This window comes from Panicum hallii, chromosome 5 (assembly GCF_002211085.1).
Source record: "Panicum hallii strain FIL2 chromosome 5, PHallii_v3.1, whole genome shotgun sequence".
NCBI lineage: Eukaryota > Viridiplantae > Streptophyta > Magnoliopsida > Poales > Poaceae > Panicum > Panicum hallii.
In genome coordinates, this window is record NC_038046.1 from 12,481,852 (window position 1) to 12,504,216 (window position 22,365).

A 22,365-nucleotide genomic window follows, 5' to 3' on the forward strand; every position below is an offset into this window, starting at 1 on the left:
TGTTTTATAATTATACTACATATCAACACTGATAATAAACAAGTGCTGGAGACTCATGCTCACCAGAAATATTCAGGATCTAGCAGTTCATTACTACAATGCTAAGCGTAATTATCATAATGTAAAGCACAGCTGTAGGCTTGCAGCTGGAAGCCTGGAACCACACAAATTTGGGGGTTGGGAACACCCATGTGCGCATAGCATTTTTCGGTCAGGAATCTACTGGCTACTGGAGTATTACTGGGCATGGGCAGGCAGGCTCACCATTTCGAGGAGGAACACGTGCAGAAGAAGCTCTCCCTAGAAGGCACCTACCTCGCCCGACACGTGGGCCCCGCCCCGTCCGCTTTTGCGTCCGGGTGCATGCGCTGCGCGGCTTGCCTAGGCCCCCACCTCGCAAACTGGCCCCCCTCTGCGCACGGGACAGGGACGTCGGAGGCTAGGCCACTAGCGTCGGACAAGAACAAGATTACGAGTTTTCTGCGGTGCGTTTAGTTAATCCAAACCCGTCCGAGATAAAATTAAAGAGATAAGGCCCCCCCGATAAACAAGCGGCGTCGTGGTGAGCTCCGAAGCGGCTGTGGCTCTCCGCATCTGCGGCGGCAGCGGCCGCGGCGCGCCCGCCGAACCGGAGCCGTCGGATCTCGGGGCCCACGCGCTGCGGGCGGCTGTCGTTTGCTGGACGGGCCCGGGGCGCGCGGCGGGGGGCCGTGGGCAGCACAGGTCCCCGTCGCGTCTGATCTGGCCGTGGGCCCTGGGCTGCTGCGGTCCTGGTCTGTGGATTGGAACGGGGGATTTGATTAGGAAACTCGCAAACGGAAGAGGGCAAAATTGTAACCGTCTCCTCATTTTATATTACAGGTCAAAAAGATCCTTTCCTGGGAGCCCCTCCGGAGGGAAGGAATTGCACTTCCCTCCTCTCTTCTTCCAGATTTCCTTTTGTTTGTGATATATCACCAAATTTAACCTTCTAGTTCAATATAGTTTTATCAGTTCAAAACCCGTGAGATATATTTATTAAAATTGATAATTTATAGTGATAAGTAAATGTTGAGACCAATTGTGATATACGCTTTCACGTATCAAATATAAATATTTAGAAAAAGTCTAGTGCCTAGAACAAGCTTATAAAATCTTTCATGCAAATAAATGCTTCTGTCTACTTAGATTAGCACAAATAAAATGAAGTGTCTAATTGAATTTTCTCATTGGGAGAATCGTTTATCAAAGCATGCATGCCATGTATATATGAAATAAAATATAACCAGTAAAACCTTTTACGAGGGGATTATGCAACACCAAGAAAACATGCTGTGTGTATATGCTTTAGAATGGAATTGTCAATATGTCCATGTTGAAATAAATACTAGAGAATACTGATCATGCACGCCATACTGCCATGCGCTTGGTGTGCTAGTGGAATACTAGCAGATGACATCGCACCAAGCAACGCGTGAGAGTCATCTCTTTCCTCCACGACGCTAGCCAAAGTGACAATAATATTACATCTTCTTGTACAAGTTCTTCCATCCTTTATCACAAACGTCTCTTCTGTTTCTTGTAATCATAGATGACATGCTTAGCCAGATCAAAAAGAGAACAAAACTAGGGAAGCGCCTGTGCTACGCACAAGGTATACATAGGTGTGAAGTCATGAGATGAAGAAAGCATAAACTTTACTCAAACCAAAAATGCTAAACATTTTAATAGGGTGTACACATATATCTTGCATACAATCACTCCAGTTAAATAGCTAAAGCTCTAGCGACCAACTTTATATGCAAAGACAATTTATTGGATATAGATGTTAATGACAATTTGTTGGATATAGATGTTAATGGTAAAATTTCGCATGGAAGCCTTAAGAGACAAGCAAATCAGTCACCTAATAAGTTCAGATTTCATGCAAAATCATGTTTAAATAAATGTGTTCCTCAAAAATGATATTCAAGTAAATGGCATCTCGTCACTATAACTTGCTAATACATTACCTTCTTTGCAATAAATAAAATCACCATGTTCTTCCACTTTCAAAATGTAAAATCACCACAACTGGACCCACAACGAAGAATCCTGACAATGACGGGGACCCATACAAAAATATACCCAAGGTACTCACCGAACAACCAAAAAAATACTAAAATAATAAATGAAATAAAAAAGGAGCCAAATTAGCGAGAAGAATAGGGGCGAAAATATAGGCAGTGGCGTCTGCGCGCGTGGGGACACGACGCGAGACGAGGAGAGCGGGGCTGGTGGGTTGGCAGGCAGGCGCGGCGAGGGCGAACTCACCACCACCCTCCCTTGCTCTATAAATGCAGGGGCGCCGAATGCTCCCCAACGCCCTATACTACACCCGGAGGAGAGGTCAAGGAAGGCGAGCGACGCTCGGGAGGAAGGGCACCCCGCGATAGAGGCGGCGCCCCGCTCCCACCAACTCACATCGCCGATCCCTTCCCCGCCGCGCCGCCGCCGGGGAGACGTGGGGGGCTAGCCGCAGAATTCTAAGGCACCGATCCCCGGGCGTGAGCAGCGAAGCTAGCGGCGGAGAAGAGATCGGGGGCAATCGCTCCCCAGCCCGCACCTTCCGGTTCCGGCCCCCAGGTGGAGGGAGGCTAGACGAGAGAGAGAGAGAGAGAGAGAGGTACCCGCTCCCTCCGCCCCTGCTTGCCAGGACCCGCGAGACGCTAAAAAGCCCGACGGGATTTAGCAACTTGGTGGTTCGGTTCGGTTGTTGCGTGCGTGCGTGGTTGGTGACATGCGCGGCCATTTCATCGTTTTTATTATTCGATCAATTTCTGTTTGATTCTGCGTCCGTGCGTGCGGGCGCTCGTTCGTGAATCCGCCGTGTCGCGGCGGCGTCGGAGGAATCTGCGCCGCCGTGCAGGGTTTGGTAGATCTGTTCATCCCCGCATGTGTTTCCGCCGCTGAGGCGTCTCTTCCGGATTTTTTTTTGGGCGTGCTCTGTTCCGCTGCAGAGTGGGACGCACGGGCCTTTCTGGATGCTTTTGGTGTTGACATGTGGGCGTAGGGAAGGAGACAGCTTGTGCTTTCTGCTTGTTTTTCCGGAGTTTTTTTAATCTGTTTTTCCAGGATTTCTGGCTCCTTTTTTCCCCGCATGGCGTAGTGGATCGATTAAGCGCTAAGTGGACACCATCTGATGTTCGTCGTTGTTTGATTCATGCATGTCAGGTAACAGAGCGAGGCGTGCGGCTCAACCATGTCGACGGCGCAAGGGACAGCGTTGAAGTCGGCGCCGATGGGCGCAGGCCGTCGGGCCCGGCGCGGCCGGCCCGTGGCGGCGCCGTACCGTTCCGGTTGGCAAGCCTACGGTGGCGTGTCTCTCGAGGGCAGCGGGTTCCTCGGCGGCGTGCAGCGCACCGAGGAGCGCGTAGCGCCGCGGGCGCACCGCGCGGCGTCGCGCGACGCCGAGGTCGTTAGGCCGCTCTCGAAGCTCCCGGACAGCAACATTGGTCTCTACGACCCCTCTTTCGAGCGTGACGCGTGCGGCGTTGGGTTTGTCGCTGAGCTTTCTGGCGATTACAAACGCGAGACTGTGAGTTTCATCGTCTAATTATCTCATAAGTACGTATTCTGCAGTAAACTGTTCATGTTTGGTATGCCAATTTTGCTCCCCTTTTATCCCAGGTCAATGATGCTATTGAGATGCTTGAGAGAATGGCGCACCGTGGTGCCTGCGGCTGTGAGAAGAACACTGGAGATGGTGCAGGCATCATGGTTGCTCTGCCACATGACTTCTTCAAAGAGGTGAGCTGCTTCTCAACAAGAAGAAGAAGAAGAAGAAAATAATGAAAATAAAAAAAATGTTACTTTGGACAGAGTTATTCAAGGTTTTGCCTTGGTGTTTATGCAGGCCACAAAGGATGCTGGATTTGAGCTACCGCCACCAGGCGAGTATGGTGTTGGAATGTTCTTCATGCCAACAGATGAAAAACGTCGTGAGAAGGGCAAAACAGAGTTTAAGAAGGTTGGTGTGAAACAATCAGTAAATTAGTAAATTTTACATTTACACTCATTGGCAATGATCAATGCAGGAATTTGATGTTAGGTCATTCCTCTGATTAATTTTGACCATGCAGGTTGCAGAATCGCTGGGCCATGTAATACTCGGGTGGCGGCCTGTTCCAACTGACAACTCAGACTTGGGTGAATCTGCACTTGAGACCGAGCCAGCCATTGAGCAGGTTTTCATTACCAAGAGTTCCAGTTCAGAGGCTGAGTTTGAGCAACAGGTCATTCCATGAGTTTACAATTTGAAGTTAAATCACAAACGTGATGGATTTGACTTAACAGTTTTCCATGAACTGTTGCAGCTATATATTCTTAGGAGACTCTCCATCAGGTCTATCCGAGCTGCTCTGGATATTCGACGTGGAGGGGAGAGGGATTTCTACATGTGCTCTCTATCTTCAAGGTGCTTCCCTCTCCTCACTTTAAAATTTTTTGTTTGTGCTTTTATTTCATTATGTTTTAGGGCTGAAAAGGATCAGGGAGTCTCAACTAAGCCCGGTTTTTGGAAGGGAATTTTGACAAAACTTTTCATATTGTAAAGGGGGATATAAAGATGCCTTCAAGTGCTCTTAATCATTGTAAATTTGTAGCCTAATGACATTTTGGTTATGTTAGTTTGAGTAATCCTTATTGTCTTTCTTGTGGACTTTCCAGGACTATTGTGTACAAGGGCCAGCTTAAGCCATGCCAACTTAAGGGGTACTACTATGCAGACCTAGGTCATGAAAACTTCACAAGTTATATGGCTCTGGTAAATACAAAACCTTGATATTATTACACAAAAATGTCATGATCATAATCGGCGGATGGGAACCAATAATAGCAAGGCCATTGTAAGATGAAGACACGCTCCTGTGCAGGCATCAAACTTTGAATTGTCTTACCGTCACTGCTCTACTCATATGCTATTTTAGTCCTGGCTGTTGATGCCTTAAAGTGATGTATTAGAATCTCTATTAGTTGATACCCGATAACCATGTTGCAGAGTCCAGCTGCAGTTCTGCTATGGCCGACTGCTATGCCCGACTCTTCAGGATGTGACCTCCGATTAGGTGGTGGGAAGAAAATGTGTTTGGTTTGAGGTAGCTTAGGGCTCCCAACTGTTTTGCATGAAATTCTGTGCAACTGACGCTTTCTTTTTGGTAGTGTTAGTGCTTCATTCTGATGTTCTATTCAGCTCAAAGCTGCAAAAATATGTCTATAATACGATTCCTAAAAGCCATACATTCAAACAGGTTCACTCAAGGTTCTCCACGAACACCTTTCCCAGCTGGGACCGTGCACAGCCAATGCGTGTTTTAGGCCATAATGGAGAAATCAATACCCTTAAAGGAAACAAGAATTGGTAATCTTTCTAAACCTTTTCCCTCTGCTGGTACCATTTTTGGTTTGGTGCGAACATGATCATCTCCATGTTCTTATGTTATTTGGATTTATTGTTCTCTGGATTAACGTCAGGATGACAGCACGTGAGGGTCTCTTAGAGGCTGAGAAGCTTGGCTTATCAAAGGAGCAGCTGGCGATACTTCTACCAATTGTGGATGCTACCTCTTCAGACTCAGGTAGGAGCTCAATGTCTGAGTGTTGATCTGCAGTTAAGCTTGGCAAATGAAAACCACCTATCTTTTGGAAAGTTATTGATTGGAATATGTGAACTGTAGGTGCATTTGATAACGTTCTTGAGCTTCTTGTCCGAGGTGGGCGAAGCATGCCAGAAGCTGTGATGATGATGATCCCCGAGGCATGGCAGAATGATGCAAATATGGAACCTGAAAAGAAAGCTCTATATGAATTCCTGTCAGCACTTATGGAGCCTTGGGATGGACCTGCTCTAATATCTTGTAAATATATCTGACCCACTTTCCTTGTCCGATCTTACTTCTGATGATTACTTGATCTAACTTAGTTTCACCTATAGTTACTGATGGCCGCTACCTTGGAGCTACCCTGGACCGCAATGGTTTGAGGCCCGGTCGATTTTATGTGACCCACAGTGGACGTGTGATCATGGGAAGTGAAGTTGGTGTTGTTGATGTTCCTCCTGAAGATGTGCTGAGAAAGGGCAGGCTAAACCCTGGAATGATGCTATTGGTTGATTTTGAGAATCACACTGTAGTGGATGATGAAGCTCTGAAATCACAATACTCTAAAGCTCATCCATATGGTGAATGGCTCAAGAGACAAAAGCTATACCTTAAAGATATTGTAGAATCTGTGCCCGAAGCAGATAGAGTTCCTCCAAGCATTTCTAGCTCTTCTCCAGTAAGTCGTTTACCTTGCTTCAACATTTATATATCTAATTGGGCTATAACTTTAACTAGTTTACTGATTGCAACTTGGGCCAAACATAAGTAATATTGTACTTATTTCATCTAGAATATGGAGCAGCAGAAGAATGTGACCAAGGAGCATGTTGGTGTCAATGGAATTATGACCCCATTGAAGGCCTTCGGGTAAGCAAGAATTTCATTATATTTCATTACTGTTCAATTTTTGCTGGATGCTGGACAGTTATTCATCTCATCAACTCCAGGTACACGGTAGAAGCCCTGGAAATGTTGCTGCTGCCAATGGCTAAGGATGGAGTGGAAGCTCTTGGCTCCATGGGAAACGATACACCACTTGCAGTGATGTCAAACAGGGAGAAGCTGACTTTTGAGTACTTCAAGCAGATGTTTGCACAAGTTACAAACCCACCAATTGACCCTATTAGAGAGAAAATCGTAACATCTATGGAGTGTATGATTGGCCCAGAAGGTGACTTGCTGGAAACAACCGAAAAACAATGCAACCGCCTTGCCCTTAAAGGTCCTTTGGTTTCTATTGACGAAATGGAAGCTATGAAAAAGATGAATTACCGTGGTTGGCGAAGCAAGGTGCTTGACATAACTTATCCGAAGAAGTCTGGAAGGAAGGGCCTTGAAGAAACTTTGGACAGAATTTGCGCTGAAGCTCGTGAAGCCATACGCCAAGGCTACACTATTTTGGTTCTCTCAGATAGAGGTTAGAAATATTATTTACAATAATTTATTTTTGTTCTGTATCACTATGATTACGCTAATCACCCAACAATTAATTAGATCTCTTCCACAGATGAATTAAATGCAGTGAACAAATTTGTTAGAGTCTGCAAAATCTTCAAACATAAAGTATAATTGCCTTACAACTTGAGTATCATTGGTTTATCTGTCGCTCTTTTCATTTGCACAATGTGGCAACCTTCTTTAGCTTGGAAACAGCTCCTTCTTTGCAATTCAATTCCTATAACAGTCCATTAAGGTTTCAAGCCCCTGTGATCTGAGTCTTATTGTTTTCCTTAAATTTATGCAGGATTTTCCTCAGACCGTGTTGCTGCCAGTTCTCTCTTAGCAGTTGGAGCAGTACATCAGCACCTTATTGCAAATCTCGAGAGAACACGTATAGGATTGCTGATTGAGTCAGCTGAACCTCGTGAAGTGCACCATTTCTGCACCCTGGTTGGATTTGGCGCTGATGCTATATGCCCGTATTTGGCTATTGAAGCAATTTGGTGCTTGCAGAATGATGGGAAGATTCCTCCTAATGGAGATGGGCAATCCTACTCAAAGGAAGAGCTGGTGAAGAAGTATTTCTATGCTTCTAACTATGGAATGATGAAAGTTCTTGCAAAGATGGGAATATCCACCCTTGCATCCTACAAAGGTGCTCAGATTTTTGAAGCTCTTGGTCTTTCTTCCGAAGTGATTGACAAGTGTTTTGAAGGTACACCTAGCAGAATTGAGGGTGCAACATTTGAAATGCTTGCACGGGATGCTCTCCGTCTTCATGAGTTAGCTTTCCCATCAAGAACCCCTCCACCTGGCAGTGCAGACGCAAAGGCCCTTCCCAACCCAGGGGACTACCACTGGAGGAAAAATGGTGAAGTCCACCTCAACGACCCACTTGCAATTGGTAAATTACAAGAAGCAGCTAGAGTCAACAGCCGGGCAGCATACAAAGAATACTCAAAGCGAATTCAGGAGCTCAACAAGACCTGCAATCTACGTGGCATGCTGAAATTTAAAGATATCACTGAAAAGATATCTTTGGATGAGGTTGAACCTGCAAGTGAAATAGTGAAACGTTTTTGTACTGGAGCAATGAGTTATGGGTCTATTTCATTGGAAGCACATACTGCCCTTGCTATGGCAATGAACAAACTTGGAGGCAAATCAAATACAGGTATATTCTCATCCATATGTGGTATCCTCTGTTTCTAATGTGACGAATTTATTGTATTTCTTTTTGGCACATTAGCTCCAAGAAGAAATTTACCAAGCTAACTTAGGACGTATGGACTATCTTCTAATTTTTTTTAGAGTGATGGGCTGCGGTTCTTTTTTCCTGAAACATGAGTGCATGCTGTCTATGTTTTATTAATGGGCCTGTCTTCTGCACTCAACATATTAGACACGATCATGTATAACTGAAGTTGCTGCGACCAAATGGAACTAATTTCTTGCATATCTACTCTTTCTAGATAAATTCATCTCATGCATTCTGTTGAATATTAGCTTCTCAAACCATATTATCCCGATTTTCTTGTTATAATTTATTGCCAGATATGTTTTTTTCATTTTTATTTTTTTAAAATGGTACACGCCTGCAAGCTGATAAGGACACCTGCGATAAGTTTCTGGGTTTCAATTACAAGTACTTGATCATTTTCCTCCTAACAGCTTGCCTGCGCTACGTTTTCGATTAGAACCCCTCTAATTTTGTGTGTAAACATGAACTTATATTCTTAAGCACATTTCTTGATCTTAATATTAAATCCTTAATCCCAAGTCTAAAACATATGTGACCAAATGTACTTATGCTAATATATCTATGCAGGTGAGGGAGGGGAACAGCCGTCTCGTATGGAACCACTTCCTGATGGTTCAATGAACCCAAAACGAAGTGCAATCAAGCAAGTTGCTAGTGGACGGTTCGGAGTTTCCAGCTATTACCTGACTAATGCAGATGAGCTGCAGATAAAAATGGCTCAGGTACTTTGACAGCATTATGTACTATGCAGCCATTAAAATCTTTACATTCTGTTGAAAGAACATGCCTTACATATCATGTTTTAATTTTATTTAACTTATTACTTATATATTTAAATTATACAGGGTGCTAAGCCTGGTGAAGGTGGTGAGCTTCCAGGTCACAAGGTTATTGGTGACATTGCTGTCACAAGACATTCTACAGCTGGTGTAGGACTCATTAGCCCTCCTCCTCATCATGATATATATTCAATTGAGGATCTTGCACAGCTTATACATGATCTTAAGGTATAAATCATCAATATAGCAATACTGCTCTCTATACCCAAACAATCAACGCTTGACTGCTTGTTTCTGTCCTGGATTTAAATCTTTTTACACGCTTCTTGTCTTATCAACCTGTGAGATTCTTTTATTAATTGTAATTTTCATGTATTACTTGCTTACAATGGCCACTCGTGCTGCTTCTTATTGGTGGACTTGTACGGTTGTTTGTGTATCTCCAACTTGCAAATGTTGTTCAGTGATATTGATATTCTTGTTTTTATGCAGAATTCAAACCCTGGAGCCCGTATCAGTGTGAAACTAGTCTCGGAGGCTGGAGTTGGAGTTGTTGCTAGTGGTGTTGTAAAAGGGCATGCAGATCATGTTCTTATTTCTGGACATGATGGAGGCACGGGAGCTTCAAGATGGACAGGTATCAAGAATGCTGGACTTCCATGGGAACTTGGATTGGCTGAGACACATCAAACTCTGGTAGCAAATGGGCTTCGCGGTCGTGCTGTTCTGCAAACAGATGGACAGTTAAAGACTGGTAGAGATGTTGCTGTTGCTTGCTTGCTTGGTGCAGAGGAATTTGGTTTCAGCACTGCCCCACTGATCACACTTGGCTGTATTATGATGCGAAAATGCCACATGAACACTTGTCCTGTTGGTATAGCTACTCAAGACCCAGTGCTTCGAGCAAAGTTTGCTGGAGAACCAGAACATGTCATTAACTTTTTCTTCATGCTTGCCGAAGAGCTAAGAGAAATCATGGCAAACCTTGGGTTCCGCACCATCACTGAAATGGTTGGACGCTCTGATATGCTTGAAGTTGATCGAGAAGTGGTGAAGAGCAATGAGAAACTTGAGAACATTGATCTCTCACTGATCTTGAAGTCAGCTGCAGAGATTCGTCCAGGTGCTGCTCAGTACTGTGTTGAGAAGCAAGATCATGGCCTTGACATGGCATTGGATAACAAACTAATAGATTTGTCAAGAACTGCTATTGAAAAGCAAGTTCGTGTTTTCATTGAGACTCCAATCCAGAACACGAATCGAGCAGTTGGAACTATGCTCAGTCATGAAGTCACTAAACGTTATCATATGAATGGATTGCCTGCTGGTACAATTCATGTGAAGTTCACTGGAAGTGCCGGTCAAAGTTTTGGCGCTTTTCTCTGTCCTGGAATCACTCTTGAATTAGAAGGAGACAGCAATGATTATGTTGGTAAAGGATTGTCTGGTGGAAAAATTGTTGTGTACCCGCCAAGGAACAGTTCATTTAGCCCAGAGGACAATATTGTCATTGGTAATGTAGCTCTATATGGTGCTACCAAGGGAGAGGCGTATTTCAATGGTATGGCAGCAGAAAGGTTTTGTGTTCGAAACTCAGGTGCTCAAGCAGTGGTTGAAGGAATTGGGGATCATGGATGCGAGTACATGACTGGAGGTACTGTGGTTATCCTTGGAAAAACAGGACGGAACTTTGCTGCTGGGATGAGTGGAGGAATTGCTTATATTTATGATGTTGATGGGAAATTCAGTTCTCGCTGCAACAATGAGTTAGTTGATCTATATCCTGTGGAGGAAGAGGATGACATCATCACATTGAAAATGATGATTGAACAACATCGACGCAACACTGAGAGTGTTTTAGCCAGAGACATACTCTCTGACTTTAATAATCTTCTTCCAAAATTTTTAAAAGTATATCCAAGGGATTATAAGAGGGTTTTGGAAAACATGAAAGTGGAAAAGGCTGCTGCTAGGCCCGCAAAGGATCCTAAGATGACAAATGGTATTTCTGTGACAACCAAGGTGAGATACATTTTCAAGTGACAATTCTGTTTTATGTTTCATATCACAAATTCCTTTGCTAAAAGTTTCCATTTTGTTTATGATTTCATAATTCATTAGAGAATTAACTCCATTTCCAAATTTTTGCCCATCAGAAAGAGCTAATAATGTAATTCCAACTCCCTGGAAGCTTTCATTCACTAATTATATCAACTTTCATATACAGAAAGTACAACCTGATCAGTCAGCTAGCCGACCAACACGTGTTGCCAATGCCAAAAAGTACCGGGGTTTTATTTCATATGAGCGAGAGAGTATTTCTTACCGAGATCCAAAAGAGCGTGTTAAAGATTGGAAGGAAGTTGCGATTGAGTCAACACCTGGCCCACTATTAAACACGCAATCTGCTCGCTGTATGGATTGTGGAACTCCTTTCTGTCATCAGGTGAGATAAGTTATTGTTTACGTTACTTCTGTGTTTCAACTTGTTCCTTTCCTACTTTTATCCATTGCTATGATAAGAATTCGTAACTCTTCGTAACTTTTTTATTTTCACAGGAAAGCTCAGGTGCTGGCTGTCCGCTTGGAAATAAGATCCCAGAGTTCAATGAATTAGTACACCAGAATAGATGGCGTGAAGCATTGGATCGATTACTAGAGACGAACAATTTCCCAGAATTTACTGGACGAGTTTGCCCTGCTCCTTGTGAGGGGTCATGTGTTCTTGGGATCATTGAAAATCCAGTGTCTATCAAAAGCATAGAATGTGCAATCATTGACAAAGGTTTTGAAGAGGGATGGATGGTACCACGGCCTCCACTTCAAAGAACAGGGTATTTACTTTTAAGCTTTTGATAACTTTGCATTAATTTTTCTCTATATTTTCAGTTACATTTAGTTGCATTACTAGGTCATATCCTTGTTACAATCATTGATAATGTAATGTTCCCATTGCAGAAAGAAGGTGGCCATTGTTGGTAGTGGACCATCTGGTTTGGCTGCCGCGGATCAACTTAACAAAATGGGCCATTTTGTAACTGTGTTTGAGCGTGCAGACCGTATCGGAGGTTTAATGATGTATGGTGTGCCAAACATGAAGACAGACAAGATCGGAATTGTTCAACGCCGTGTTAATTTAATGGCTGAAGAGGGTGTCACTTTTGTGGTGAATGCTAATGTTGGTAGTGATCCTTTATACTCAATTGAACGTCTACGTTCTGAGAATGATGCAGTTATTTTGGCTTGTGGAGCAACAAAACCAAGGTAATAACAAATTTAAGACACTCTAAAGTTTCACCCACATAATTGTTTGTAGGATACAGAAGTCACAACATTCTTAACTGCAACAAAAATAGCAAGATGTAAAAAATACTTCAAATACTTGTGATGTACTATGAGCATTTCCTTTGATTCTAACACCAAACTGTCCTTGCACAGGGATCTCACCATTCCTGGACGTGAGCTATCAGGTGTTCATTTTGCTATGGAATTTCTCCATGCAAATACCAAAAGTTTACTTGACAGCAACCTTGAGGATGGTAATTACATATCTGCCAAGGGGAAAAAAGTGGTGGTTATTGGTGGAGGTGATACAGGCACAGATTGCATTGGTACATCTATTAGGCATGGTTGCAGCAGTCTTGTAAATCTTGAACTTCTGTCTAAACCACCAAGCAAGAGAGCTGCTGATAACCCGTGGCCTCAGGTAAATCTCTCTCATTTATGTATTTGAGTACTGTTTATCATTATCATTAGATTGCTGAATGTAGGACTTTTCCAGCTTGGGTTCTTATTTCCTTATTTCTCCTTTTGCCTGTAGTGGCCAAGAATTTTCCGTGTTGACTATGGGCATCAAGAAGCTGCTACCAAATTCGGGAAGGATCCAAGAACTTATGAAGTCATGACAAAGCGTTTCATTGGAGATGAAAATGGCAAGGTGAAGGCCCTTGAGGTAGTGCGTGTGAAGTGGGAGAAAGTAGATGGAAGATTTCAACTCAAGGAGATCGAAGGATCAGAAGAAATCATTGAGGCTGATCTTATCCTCCTAGCTATGGGATTCCTGGGTCCTGAAGCGGTTAGTACCCCTCAAATCTCTCCTTCAAAAGAAACCTCTCAAATCTATTATAGTGCATAAAGTAGCGCTTATGAGAAATATCTGTGAATTAATAATAGTCTTGTCTCCCTGCAGACTATCGCTGACAAACTGGGTCTGGAGAAGGACAACAGATCAAACTTCAAAGCTCAGTTTGGAGACTTCGCCACCAGTGTTGATGGCGTTTTCGCAGCTGGGGACTGCAGACGTGGACAATCACTGGTGGTTTGGGCCATCACGGAGGGGCGGCAGGCTGCTGCAGCGGTGGATAAGTACTTGACAGCGAACGATCAGAATGCTGCAGGCGACATCACCCCTTCTGGCGCAGGTCTCGTTCAGCCGGTTGCCGCATAAACTGAAACATGTTTTAGGTTCTCGTTAGGATATCCTGTGATTGATCACATCAAATGGTGTTCTTGTAGTTGTCTAAGAAACAGATAATGCTCGGGCTCATTAAGGAAGGAAAGAGAGCCTTCTATATTTTGATCATAGATGAACAGTTGGAAGTTTCGGCGGCTATTGTTTTTTCTTCTCCTGTTATATTTTGCATGTCGGAATAATGTACAGTCTTTTTGAATTAATAGATGTAAATTTGCTGGGTATATTTCTGTATTCTCTCTGCATGTGGAAGGGCAGCCTGAGACACCACAGTTTGCGACTTAGCTGAGAGTTTCACATCTTTCCAGGGTCTGATGATCTTGGTGATATGAGGTCAGTCTTGTACACTTGTTCTTGCTAGAACACGTGTCGTTCTGGTGCGTAGAAATATCACGAAGCGTAAGAGCCGTCGCCTGGTTCGTAGGTGCTTAGATACTTGGACGGTCTGTTTACCGTGTCTCCTACTCTCGTGCAGTTACATAGCCTTTTGTAACGCCCTCGTGAATCGTGATTGAGTTAACCCAATATGCTTGACCATTGTAATCACTTTGAAACTGTCAGGGCTCAGGTCTGCTAGAGTGGATGGAAATGCAAAGAAATGACAGCAGGTTGGACCACTGAATTCCTGCGTGAACGAAGAATACAGTAAGAAAGAGAACGGAGCAGACCATTGAATTCTAGCGCGAAAAAGAAATGACAGAGCAGAGTTATATTCAACGCAGGACCGTTGTGGCTCACAAGTCCCAACGATCTGTCACAAGTCACGCTGCAAAGCTTGGAAAAATCCCTTCAGGCCTTAACAAACACCGGTGCGGCGTCGCCCGCACAACCGATCAGCGGACCAACGAAACGTCGAAATGCCACACGGAGAGACACGCATCCGTTCCCGGCCGGGCCCGTCGGGTCGGGTCGCCATCGATCCTCCCGTCGTGGAAGCTCGAATCGGATCCGATCGAGGCGAAACGCGGGAGCCCCGCCCCGTCCTTCACGGTCTCCCGCTCCGGCCAGCGTCCCGGACAGGCAAACTTTGCTTCCACCAACAGCGTGGCAGTTCTCGCATGGTCACGCCCCTGGTCCACCTCCCTCCCCCCCGAGAAGACGACGGGGACGAAGTGGAAAGGAGCACGCGTAGGCGGGCCGCGGTCACGCGCGCCCCGCCCTCGTCTCCGAGTTCAGTCCCTGTCGAGGCGACGACCCCGACCCCGAGCAGCAGCAGCCCTGGTCTACACGCCGCGCCGCGCCCGTCCTTTTTACCCCGGCCGGTTGAACGAGTCCTCCCCGTTCGCCACGCTACGAGGCACGGGCACGGCAGCGCGCACTCCATTTAACCGGCCGGGCCAGCCAGCACCCGAGCACCTCCACCACCAGCCTGCCTGCCTGCCTCAGTGGCCTCCCCCGCCTAAGGCTCACTCTCTAATAGACCAGCGCCACCCGCTTCGCCAGTGCCAGGACGCGCGCGCAGCACAGGACATGGGCAACGCCGTGCCGCCGCGCGCGTGCCGCGATGAGGCCGGCACGTCCGGAGGGAGGCGGCGCCGTCGCCCCAATCCCAAGGACGTCGCCACCGGCACCGAGGCCGCGGCTCCTTACTACGACGCGGCGCCGAGGCGCACGGCCGTCACGTCGCGCAAGCAGCGGGACGAAGCTGAGCAGGAGTACGAGCAGCCGGCGCGGGCGGGGCGTCGTCGAGCGGGGGCGGTCTCGTGGGCGGGCGGCGGCGCCGCCGGCAAGGCCCCGGGCGCCACGGTAGCGACGGTGAAGATCGTGCTGAGGAGGAAGGACGCGGAGGCGCTGGTGGCGAGGCTGAACGCGCAGGGCGCGCGGGAGCGCAAGGCCAGGATGGCCGAGCTCAAGGGCGAGCTCCGGGCCGTGGACTGCGGCGGCGGCGGCGGCGGCGGCGCGAGCCCGGCGTCGTGCCGGGACGCCTGGAGGCCGCGGCTCGCGCCGATAAAGGAGAACTAGTTTTGGCGCGCGCAGCTTACTAGCTTAGTGTCCTTCGTTGCTGCTGCGGTTAGGAGTACTCCGTATTAGTTCTTGCCTTCTTGGTCACCCGACCCGACTATGTGCTGTACGTGCAGTGGAAAGAGGTGGCAACCAGTTGGATGAGATCAGCATGCATGTTTGCTGCAGTATTGTAATCGATGTGTATCCCAGCTGGTTCATTAACAAGATCATCGGTGGAGTGATTTTTATGTTAGAACGGAGAGCAAAGTGCCCTAGGGCCCCTGTTCTTTCGATCCCGACCGGCCGGGCCTGCACCCGGGAACTGGATCGGACAAGGTGAAGTTCAGGTTCTGAGGACACGATCTGGATGCCATCTCGCCTCATCGCCATCTCTAATGCTAACTTCGTCCCGATGCTTATGTGCGATGAGACGAGATCGCCCATCGTCCCGGCCGCGCAGGGGCCGTTACGTTCTTGGTGACGAAGCACGAACCAGCAGCAAGGGCTCAGTGAGCTGTCCTGTTGGGGTCCGTTGCCTTTTCATGCTAGTAACCTCGAGCAGAAAGCAACACGACTGACAGCGTGGTTCCTGTCAGCCGGCTCCACGCAGGAGACAATAATCTCATACCTTGGCTAAGCCCTGATGATACAGCAATATATGGGTTGTGACGGCCTTTGTCTTGCTTAGGAAGACCTTATTGCACTTTTTCTGAGTTCACTTCTTGTCAGACCAAACTGGGAGGAAAAGAAAAACTTTCCATACTTATAGCCATAACCAAACAACAACATAACTTATTAGCCACTGTCTTATCTTGGTATGGCCAACAGGCCAGTGTGGTAAGATGCAGTTACGGATGTGTTCTAAAAGATACACTGCTCCTTAATTCCAAAGAACTTTACTATGATGTGTGGCGACGCTCATGGGCAAATTGAAATTAGTGGCGCCTTGATGAGCCCCTTTGAGGCCGTCACAATCCATACAGACCGGTTCAAAGCTGCTATCTTTCTTGATCAAATTTAAAAGGCCTCGGCAACTTGAATCTTCATCCGGGACCGTTTCAAACAACTCATACAGAGAAAGTACTGTTGCAAAACTGAAACAATTTTGTCAAAAAAGTATCTGATTGTGATAGAATATTACACAAACACGTCATGTATGAAGTGCTAGCCATTTTGAGTTCTTACACTCGGTTCACGGGTTCAGTGCCCATAGACCGCGAGAAGACCTGTCTATGTCCCGCGCTGTGCCCGTCCGTTTTACCCCCGTTTGAGCTACTTCGTGAGCTGCAAATAAAGCTCGGGCGGGAGAACCGAAGAGCCAATGCCTATCCGAACACCACCACTCCCTAGTCTCTACTCTAGTAACCAGTCACTTAAGCTTGGCCACTGGCCAGTAGTCCCGCTCCACGCACAAACAGAGAATCAGAGATGGGCAACGCCGGGTGGAGGCGCTCCAAGAAGGACGACGTCGTCACCGAGGCTTCGAGGCGCGCGGTCGTCAAGCCGCGCAATCAGCGGCGGGACGACGACGTTGATGATGAGTTGGGGCAGACGACGCGTGCGGGGCGACGTCGTCCTCGTGCAGGAGGCGTTCCGCGGGCGGGCGGCGGCGGCGGCGGCGCCGGCACGGTGGTGACGGTGAAGGTCGTGATGAGGAGGAAGGACGCGGAGGGGCTGGCGGCGAGGCTGAAGGCGCAGGGCGCGCGGGCGCGCAGGGCCAGGATGGCGGAGCTCAAGGGCGAGCTCCGGGCCGGCGGCGGCGCGCGCCCGGCGCCGTGCCGGGACGAGTGCCGGAGCCGCCCGCAACTCGCGCCGATAAACGAGAAGTAGCTTTAGTGCACACCGGTGGTGTGACACGACCAGTTTGAGCGCCGGAGATTGCTTGGAAGTTAGCTCGCTCGTGTCCTGGGCTCCTAGTGGCCGTTCCAGTTGAGGAGTGTGTGTATGCAAGTGGGTTGGTCACCCGGCCGTGTGTGCCTGTACATGTAGTGGAAAGAGGTGGCCATATTTAGCTATATTTTCTACCTTCACCTTCACCATGCTCATATGATCATATCCATGGATGTATGTACCCCTGCTTGTTCGTTACCAAAGATCCTCCGTTCCTCCGATCCAAGCCGCGGGATTGCATATCCAAAGATGGAGAGAGCCAAGTGAAGTTCGGCTTCTCAGGACTCAACACAAGCATGCCGTCGCGATCGCCTCGTTCCCATCCATCGTCAGGTCAGTTGCTAGCTTTTCACCTCGAGGCTGCTTCAAGGGAGTGCTTGGCTCTTGTTATCTTCTGCCCCGGACCTTACCCTTTCACGCTTTACCTCGAGCAGAAAGCAACGCGACGGGTGCAAGTGGTACGTCATGGCTCGCGATGCAGTAGATGTCGCCAGCGTCACTCATGGGGTGGTGGTCGCCGGGGGCCTGCAGGTGGATCGCTGTTACGGCACCAGTCAACTTGTGAACCTGGACATGCGACCCCGCCGTTTTCACGCCACGGGCAGTAACAAACTAACAGCAGCGCGGTCACTCGGTTCTAAAAGGAGTACTGATAACTCCGGCTCCAAGAAAGGGTGCACGATTAGCTTATGAGGCGAGGATCATCGGTCACGGCGAAACTTGAAATTAACAGTAGTGCCTCGTTGAAGCCACCGTGGGCCGTCACGATCGTTCATAGATGGACCGGTTCAAAGTATTTATCGTGATCAGATTTAAGAGGGCAACGTGACCCTTATCCGAGACCGTTTCTCAGCCAAGGCTGAGCAGAGAAAGCAGTAACGGCGAGATCAGTAAAAGCGAAATGTGGAGGTTCTTGACGTCGACACCGTGATTGAAGGCCCAACCTCATATAGTCATACTACTGAACTGGTCGGAGAAATAACTATAGAACTCTCGTAGTATTGGATACCACAATAGTTTTAAAAAAATATGAGCTGAAGTGACAGTTTGCTGATGAAAAATTCTTCGACGTCCATGTTGCTGACATTGTTTTTTTTGAAAAAAAATGTATCTGCATAGCTTGTGCCATTACTGGATACTGGAGTCAGGCTAGATGTTGATGGAATGGACAATTAACTCGAAGATGCAGGAAAGAAGATCATGCTGGCTTTGGACCTCTCTGTCTCTTTGTTTACTGTCGTTCTCTTCGGAGCAGTGAAATTGATTCATCATCGTGTTGATAGAAATGTCTGGTTTGAGGGAGTAAAAGTGAGGTATTTGTACATTTTTTTAACTAGGCGGTAGGGCTTGTGAATGGCAGGGGTAACCGAAGATGTACTGCTAACCTTAAGGCGGTGACAATTAACAACATTAAAATGAGCAAGTGCCTCCTTCAAGGCACAATGAGGCCTTCGGAATCATAGACCGGTTGGTCCAAAGAGGGTGAAGGCGGAATGGGGAGACAGTTGACGTCCAAGCCGGACAAGTAAATTAACCTCGTACTGGAGCCACGGCCACTGAAAGTTCACCGAATTGCATCTCAGAAAGAGAAGACAAAAGTTCACTGAATTGGTCGAAGTAATCTCTGTTCCCCAATCGTTGAATTCAGAAGTCATAGGTGGATTTCGCCAGCGACTCATGCTGGTTGAACCAGGTGTCTAGCCCCAAATAAGGCACCCGGCAAAGGCAAGTCATGCTGGCGGGCACAAACCCCGACTGCTGCTGGTAACGGCTAAACAAAGAGGATAGCTAATACATAACGGCTTGCCTCTGTCCATCAGAACACGACCTGTCGTCAACCCCATCATCCTTCAGAGGCATGTTCTACCCATGAAAACCATCGACGAACTGAGCATTCTACCCAAGAGGCACATCAGGTACTGTCGCACTTTTCGTTTGCCCACGTTTCATCATGTGCAAAGTTAGCAGCATCACAAATCCAAACAGACCTTAAGCAAAAAAGAAGCTTACAGCTTGGAGAGCAGCAGTTAAGGCCCGTTTGGGAGGGCTCAGAGGAAGGAGAGAGGAGAGAGAAAACTGGCTCCGATGAATAATGCTTTGCCAGGAGGAGCCATAATATACATACATCTCATTGATTTGCCGTGCCAAGCCAAAGGCGTATGATCACATTACAACAGATTTCCAGTATCTTCAAATAAAGCTTAAGTCTTGCATTTTGTTTCCTTAATCATAGAACCTGTTACATGCTATTATTATTACTACTCACTTTCCCCCGGCAGTGGGCTTCGCGAGCAGCTTCTTTGGTAGCTTGTCCAGTGGAGTTGTCTTCAGAAGGAAAAGTCGGGCAGCTCGCTCCTGTAAAGTTCCACCGCATTTTAGTCCACGACTTTGCAGCTCCACCTTGAGCTTCTCCAAGCCAAGTGTCTGCAAGGCAACAGCAGTGAGGCAGGGAAGATCATAAATCAAAGTTATGGATAAAGCTCATACAGAAAAGGAAAACAGTGATTAAACAAAACCCAGACCCTCCTGTGTCTTAATAAGTAGATGGATATATTTCATATGGGAAAAGGGGTGAAGACAGGAATCCAGTGATCCGTGCTCACACAGCCAAGTACTCTATGGGAAAATGAGTTACACGAAACAATAAATCAAATGGATTTTATTGAAGTAAAAATAATGATCAATTATCAAAATAAATTTTACAAGTGCATATGGGTAAATCAGAATGAAACAGGGGACTGACACAGTGATTTAAATGGCCATTCTCATTGATGCACATTATACTTTGTATGTCATAGATATCTACATGAGCTGATTACCCATTAATTTCCAAGGCAATCTCAATTGCTACTTTGTATGAATTAGTACAATTCGAAGACCCAGTGTTTGTCGAGTATTGAAGGCTAACTATAGAAGCTATAAATAGTGCTATTATGATTGACTTGGTGCCTGGAAATAGTTTGAGATTTAAATACCATCGGCTTATCATGACACAATAGTACCATCAATGGGGCTTAGCAATTGAACTGCTACCAAATTCCTAAACTCCTTACCTAGTATCCTTGAAAGAAATGCCTCTAATATATGACAGTCATTACTTAAAGAGAAAAAGCATGTCTAGTCACTAGTGCAGAGCTACAATGTAATCATGATATCAAAAAAGTACGTCAAGAAAAAAGTTTGCAACATACCTCCAATTCTGCAGCTGAACTGTACTTTGCCAGGTCTAATGGTTCTGAATGAGAATTGCTTACATCAGCAGATTCTTCTACTTGAGGCACCTCTGGATGGTTTTGATTTGAAGCAGCTGAAGCAGTGTCATCCACATCTGCTTTGACTCCATCAGATTTCAGCGCTTCTTCTGAAGCAATAACAACAGCACTGTTCACAGAAATGGGCTGATCCACCATTCCTACGTCAGTCTCCACACTACCATCAGATTCAAAATCACCACCTTCAGCCCCTGATCTCATTGTCGGTTCCACAGTTGACGCAAGACATTTTCCATTTTCCTCTGAATCAATGTGCTGGAACTTTTCACCTGAGGACTCTCCTTCTGAATGTGACCCAGAAACGGAGCCCAGATCAGGCTTCTCGTCCTCACTTTTGCTGGATCCATTTGAGCAATTCCCATCATCAAGAACTATGGATTTGGCATCTGTGCCCTCATCACCTTCTCTATCCTCATCATCCACATCACTGTCACTATCACTTTCATCATCTTCTACCTTATTCTTTCCCAACCTGCACAATCGAATTAAATCAGGCACTTGACAACACAAACTATAATAGCAAACACTCAGCCATCGTCCAGTGTGATAAATTTGATTTAATCAGCAACTTGAAAAACAAAAATGCAGAGTTGCAGACACACAACTATCTTTACACCCAATCATCCCATAAACAACTTAAATTTGCGGCTTATAAGGGCAGTCTGACGTGTTTAGGTTTGAGAAAACAAAACATGAAATTCCTTGCATATCACTCTACTCACAGACATTAGGGAGTGTTAGAAGTAAACATGCATACATAACAATTAAGATCCCAGAGCAACAGAATAGAACAAGCTTGGCATTCAGAAGACACAACTTGGCATATTTCCCAAATGAAACCGGTACAAATGTAGTGGGACATAAATAGCTCAATTAAGGAGATGAAAAGTTGACATTTCCAAATGAACTGCAATTCAATCAACATGCTAAAGGATTTGATGCTACTCACCAGATCTTAAGCTTCTTGGAGTCTGCCCCAGGGGGTGGTTTAGGCGCGGTCTTCCTCTTCCCAAGAGATGCACGCACGGATTCCTCAACCGCGTTGACGCAGATCTCAGCATCCTTGCGGTACTTCTCGAGGTACTTGTCCACCTCGGCGGCTGAGGGTCCACCGCGGCGGCCCGCCTCCTTGGCCTTTTTCTTGATGAAGTCCTCGGCGAGCTTCTCGAGCTGGCGATCCGCGGCCTCGGCCTTCCATTCCTCGAGGCGGCGCTCGGCGTTCACGTGGCGGAGGCGGCGGCCGTTGATGTCGCGGCAGGCGTCAAAATTGCTGGTTTTGTTCTGGCCGGCCTTGGAGGCGGCCCCTCTGAGGAGGGAGCCGAACCCGCCCTTGCCTCCCCGGAGGCGGAGGAGCGCGGACGCCGAGGGGAACTGTCCGTCGGCGGCTGAGGTGAGTACGGAAGAGGGCGAGACGTCGAGGCGGCCGGTGACGAGGCGGAGCGCGGCGGCGGGAACGCGGGAGAGGGACGCGACGGCATCGAGGAGGGTGGCGCCGGAGACGCTGGGCGTGGTGAAGCGGAGGCAGCGGGTGCGCCCGTCGAGGAGCCGCACCAGGATCTGGCACTGGGGGGCCTCTGCCATAGCGGACGGCGGTGGCGCACCAAACCCTAGCTCTCGCCGACGTCGTCGAAGAGAGAGAGAGGGAGAGGAAGAAAAACTTTACCAGAAGACGTGTATTAGGCTGTCTCCA

The 22,365-nt window shown here is 46.9% G+C and overlaps 4 protein-coding genes across 8 annotated transcripts; 3 read left to right on the forward strand and 1 right to left on the reverse strand.

The window, feature by feature from the left end:
- The first annotated feature begins 2,336 nt into the window (after positions 1-2,336).
- Positions 2,337-13,793, forward strand: LOC112894413 (glutamate synthase 1 [NADH], chloroplastic). Of its 5 annotated transcripts, none has more exons than XM_025962112.1 (23): positions 2,337-2,644; positions 3,193-3,556; positions 3,649-3,768; positions 3,875-3,988; positions 4,101-4,253; positions 4,335-4,435; positions 4,687-4,783; positions 5,268-5,377; positions 5,491-5,594; positions 5,694-5,873; positions 5,951-6,294; positions 6,409-6,485; positions 6,566-7,035; positions 7,363-8,232; positions 8,887-9,041; positions 9,165-9,326; positions 9,591-11,120; positions 11,326-11,544; positions 11,658-11,932; positions 12,057-12,362; positions 12,537-12,804; positions 12,919-13,173; positions 13,288-13,793. In XM_025962112.1, exons 2-23 carry the CDS (start codon positions 3,221-3,223, stop codon positions 13,543-13,545), a joined length of 6,504 nt encoding a protein of 2,167 aa, XP_025817897.1. In that variant the 5' UTR covers positions 2,337-2,644; positions 3,193-3,220; the 3' UTR covers positions 13,546-13,793. The 5 variants fall into 5 exon arrangements, with proteins under 5 accessions (XP_025817897.1, XP_025817898.1, XP_025817899.1 ...); XM_025962113.1 differs by having other exon boundaries at positions 6,421-6,485; XM_025962114.1 differs by having other exon boundaries at positions 6,424-6,485.
- Positions 13,794-14,909: 1,116 nt separating this feature from the next.
- LOC112894894 lies at positions 14,910-15,769 on the forward strand. Its single transcript, XM_025962738.1, has one exon. It carries the CDS (start codon positions 15,040-15,042, stop codon positions 15,529-15,531), a length of 492 nt encoding a protein of 163 aa, XP_025818523.1. The 5' UTR covers positions 14,910-15,039; the 3' UTR covers positions 15,532-15,769.
- A 1,022-nt stretch (positions 15,770-16,791) lies between these two features.
- On the forward strand, positions 16,792-17,626 carry LOC112894546. Its single transcript, XM_025962294.1, has one exon. The coding sequence runs from the start codon at positions 16,942-16,944 to the stop codon at positions 17,341-17,343; it is 402 nt and encodes a 133-aa protein (XP_025818079.1). The 5' UTR covers positions 16,792-16,941; the 3' UTR covers positions 17,344-17,626.
- Positions 17,627-19,510: 1,884 nt separating this feature from the next.
- Positions 19,511-22,345, reverse strand: LOC112894235 (replication stress response regulator SDE2). Its single transcript, XM_025961874.1, has 3 exons — positions 21,625-22,345; positions 20,595-21,147; positions 19,511-19,827 (listed from the first exon to the last, which is right to left on the reverse strand). Exons 1-3 carry the CDS (start codon positions 22,254-22,256, stop codon positions 19,666-19,668), a joined length of 1,347 nt encoding a protein of 448 aa, XP_025817659.1. The 5' UTR covers positions 22,257-22,345; the 3' UTR covers positions 19,511-19,665.
- Positions 22,346-22,365: the final 20 nt, after the last annotated feature.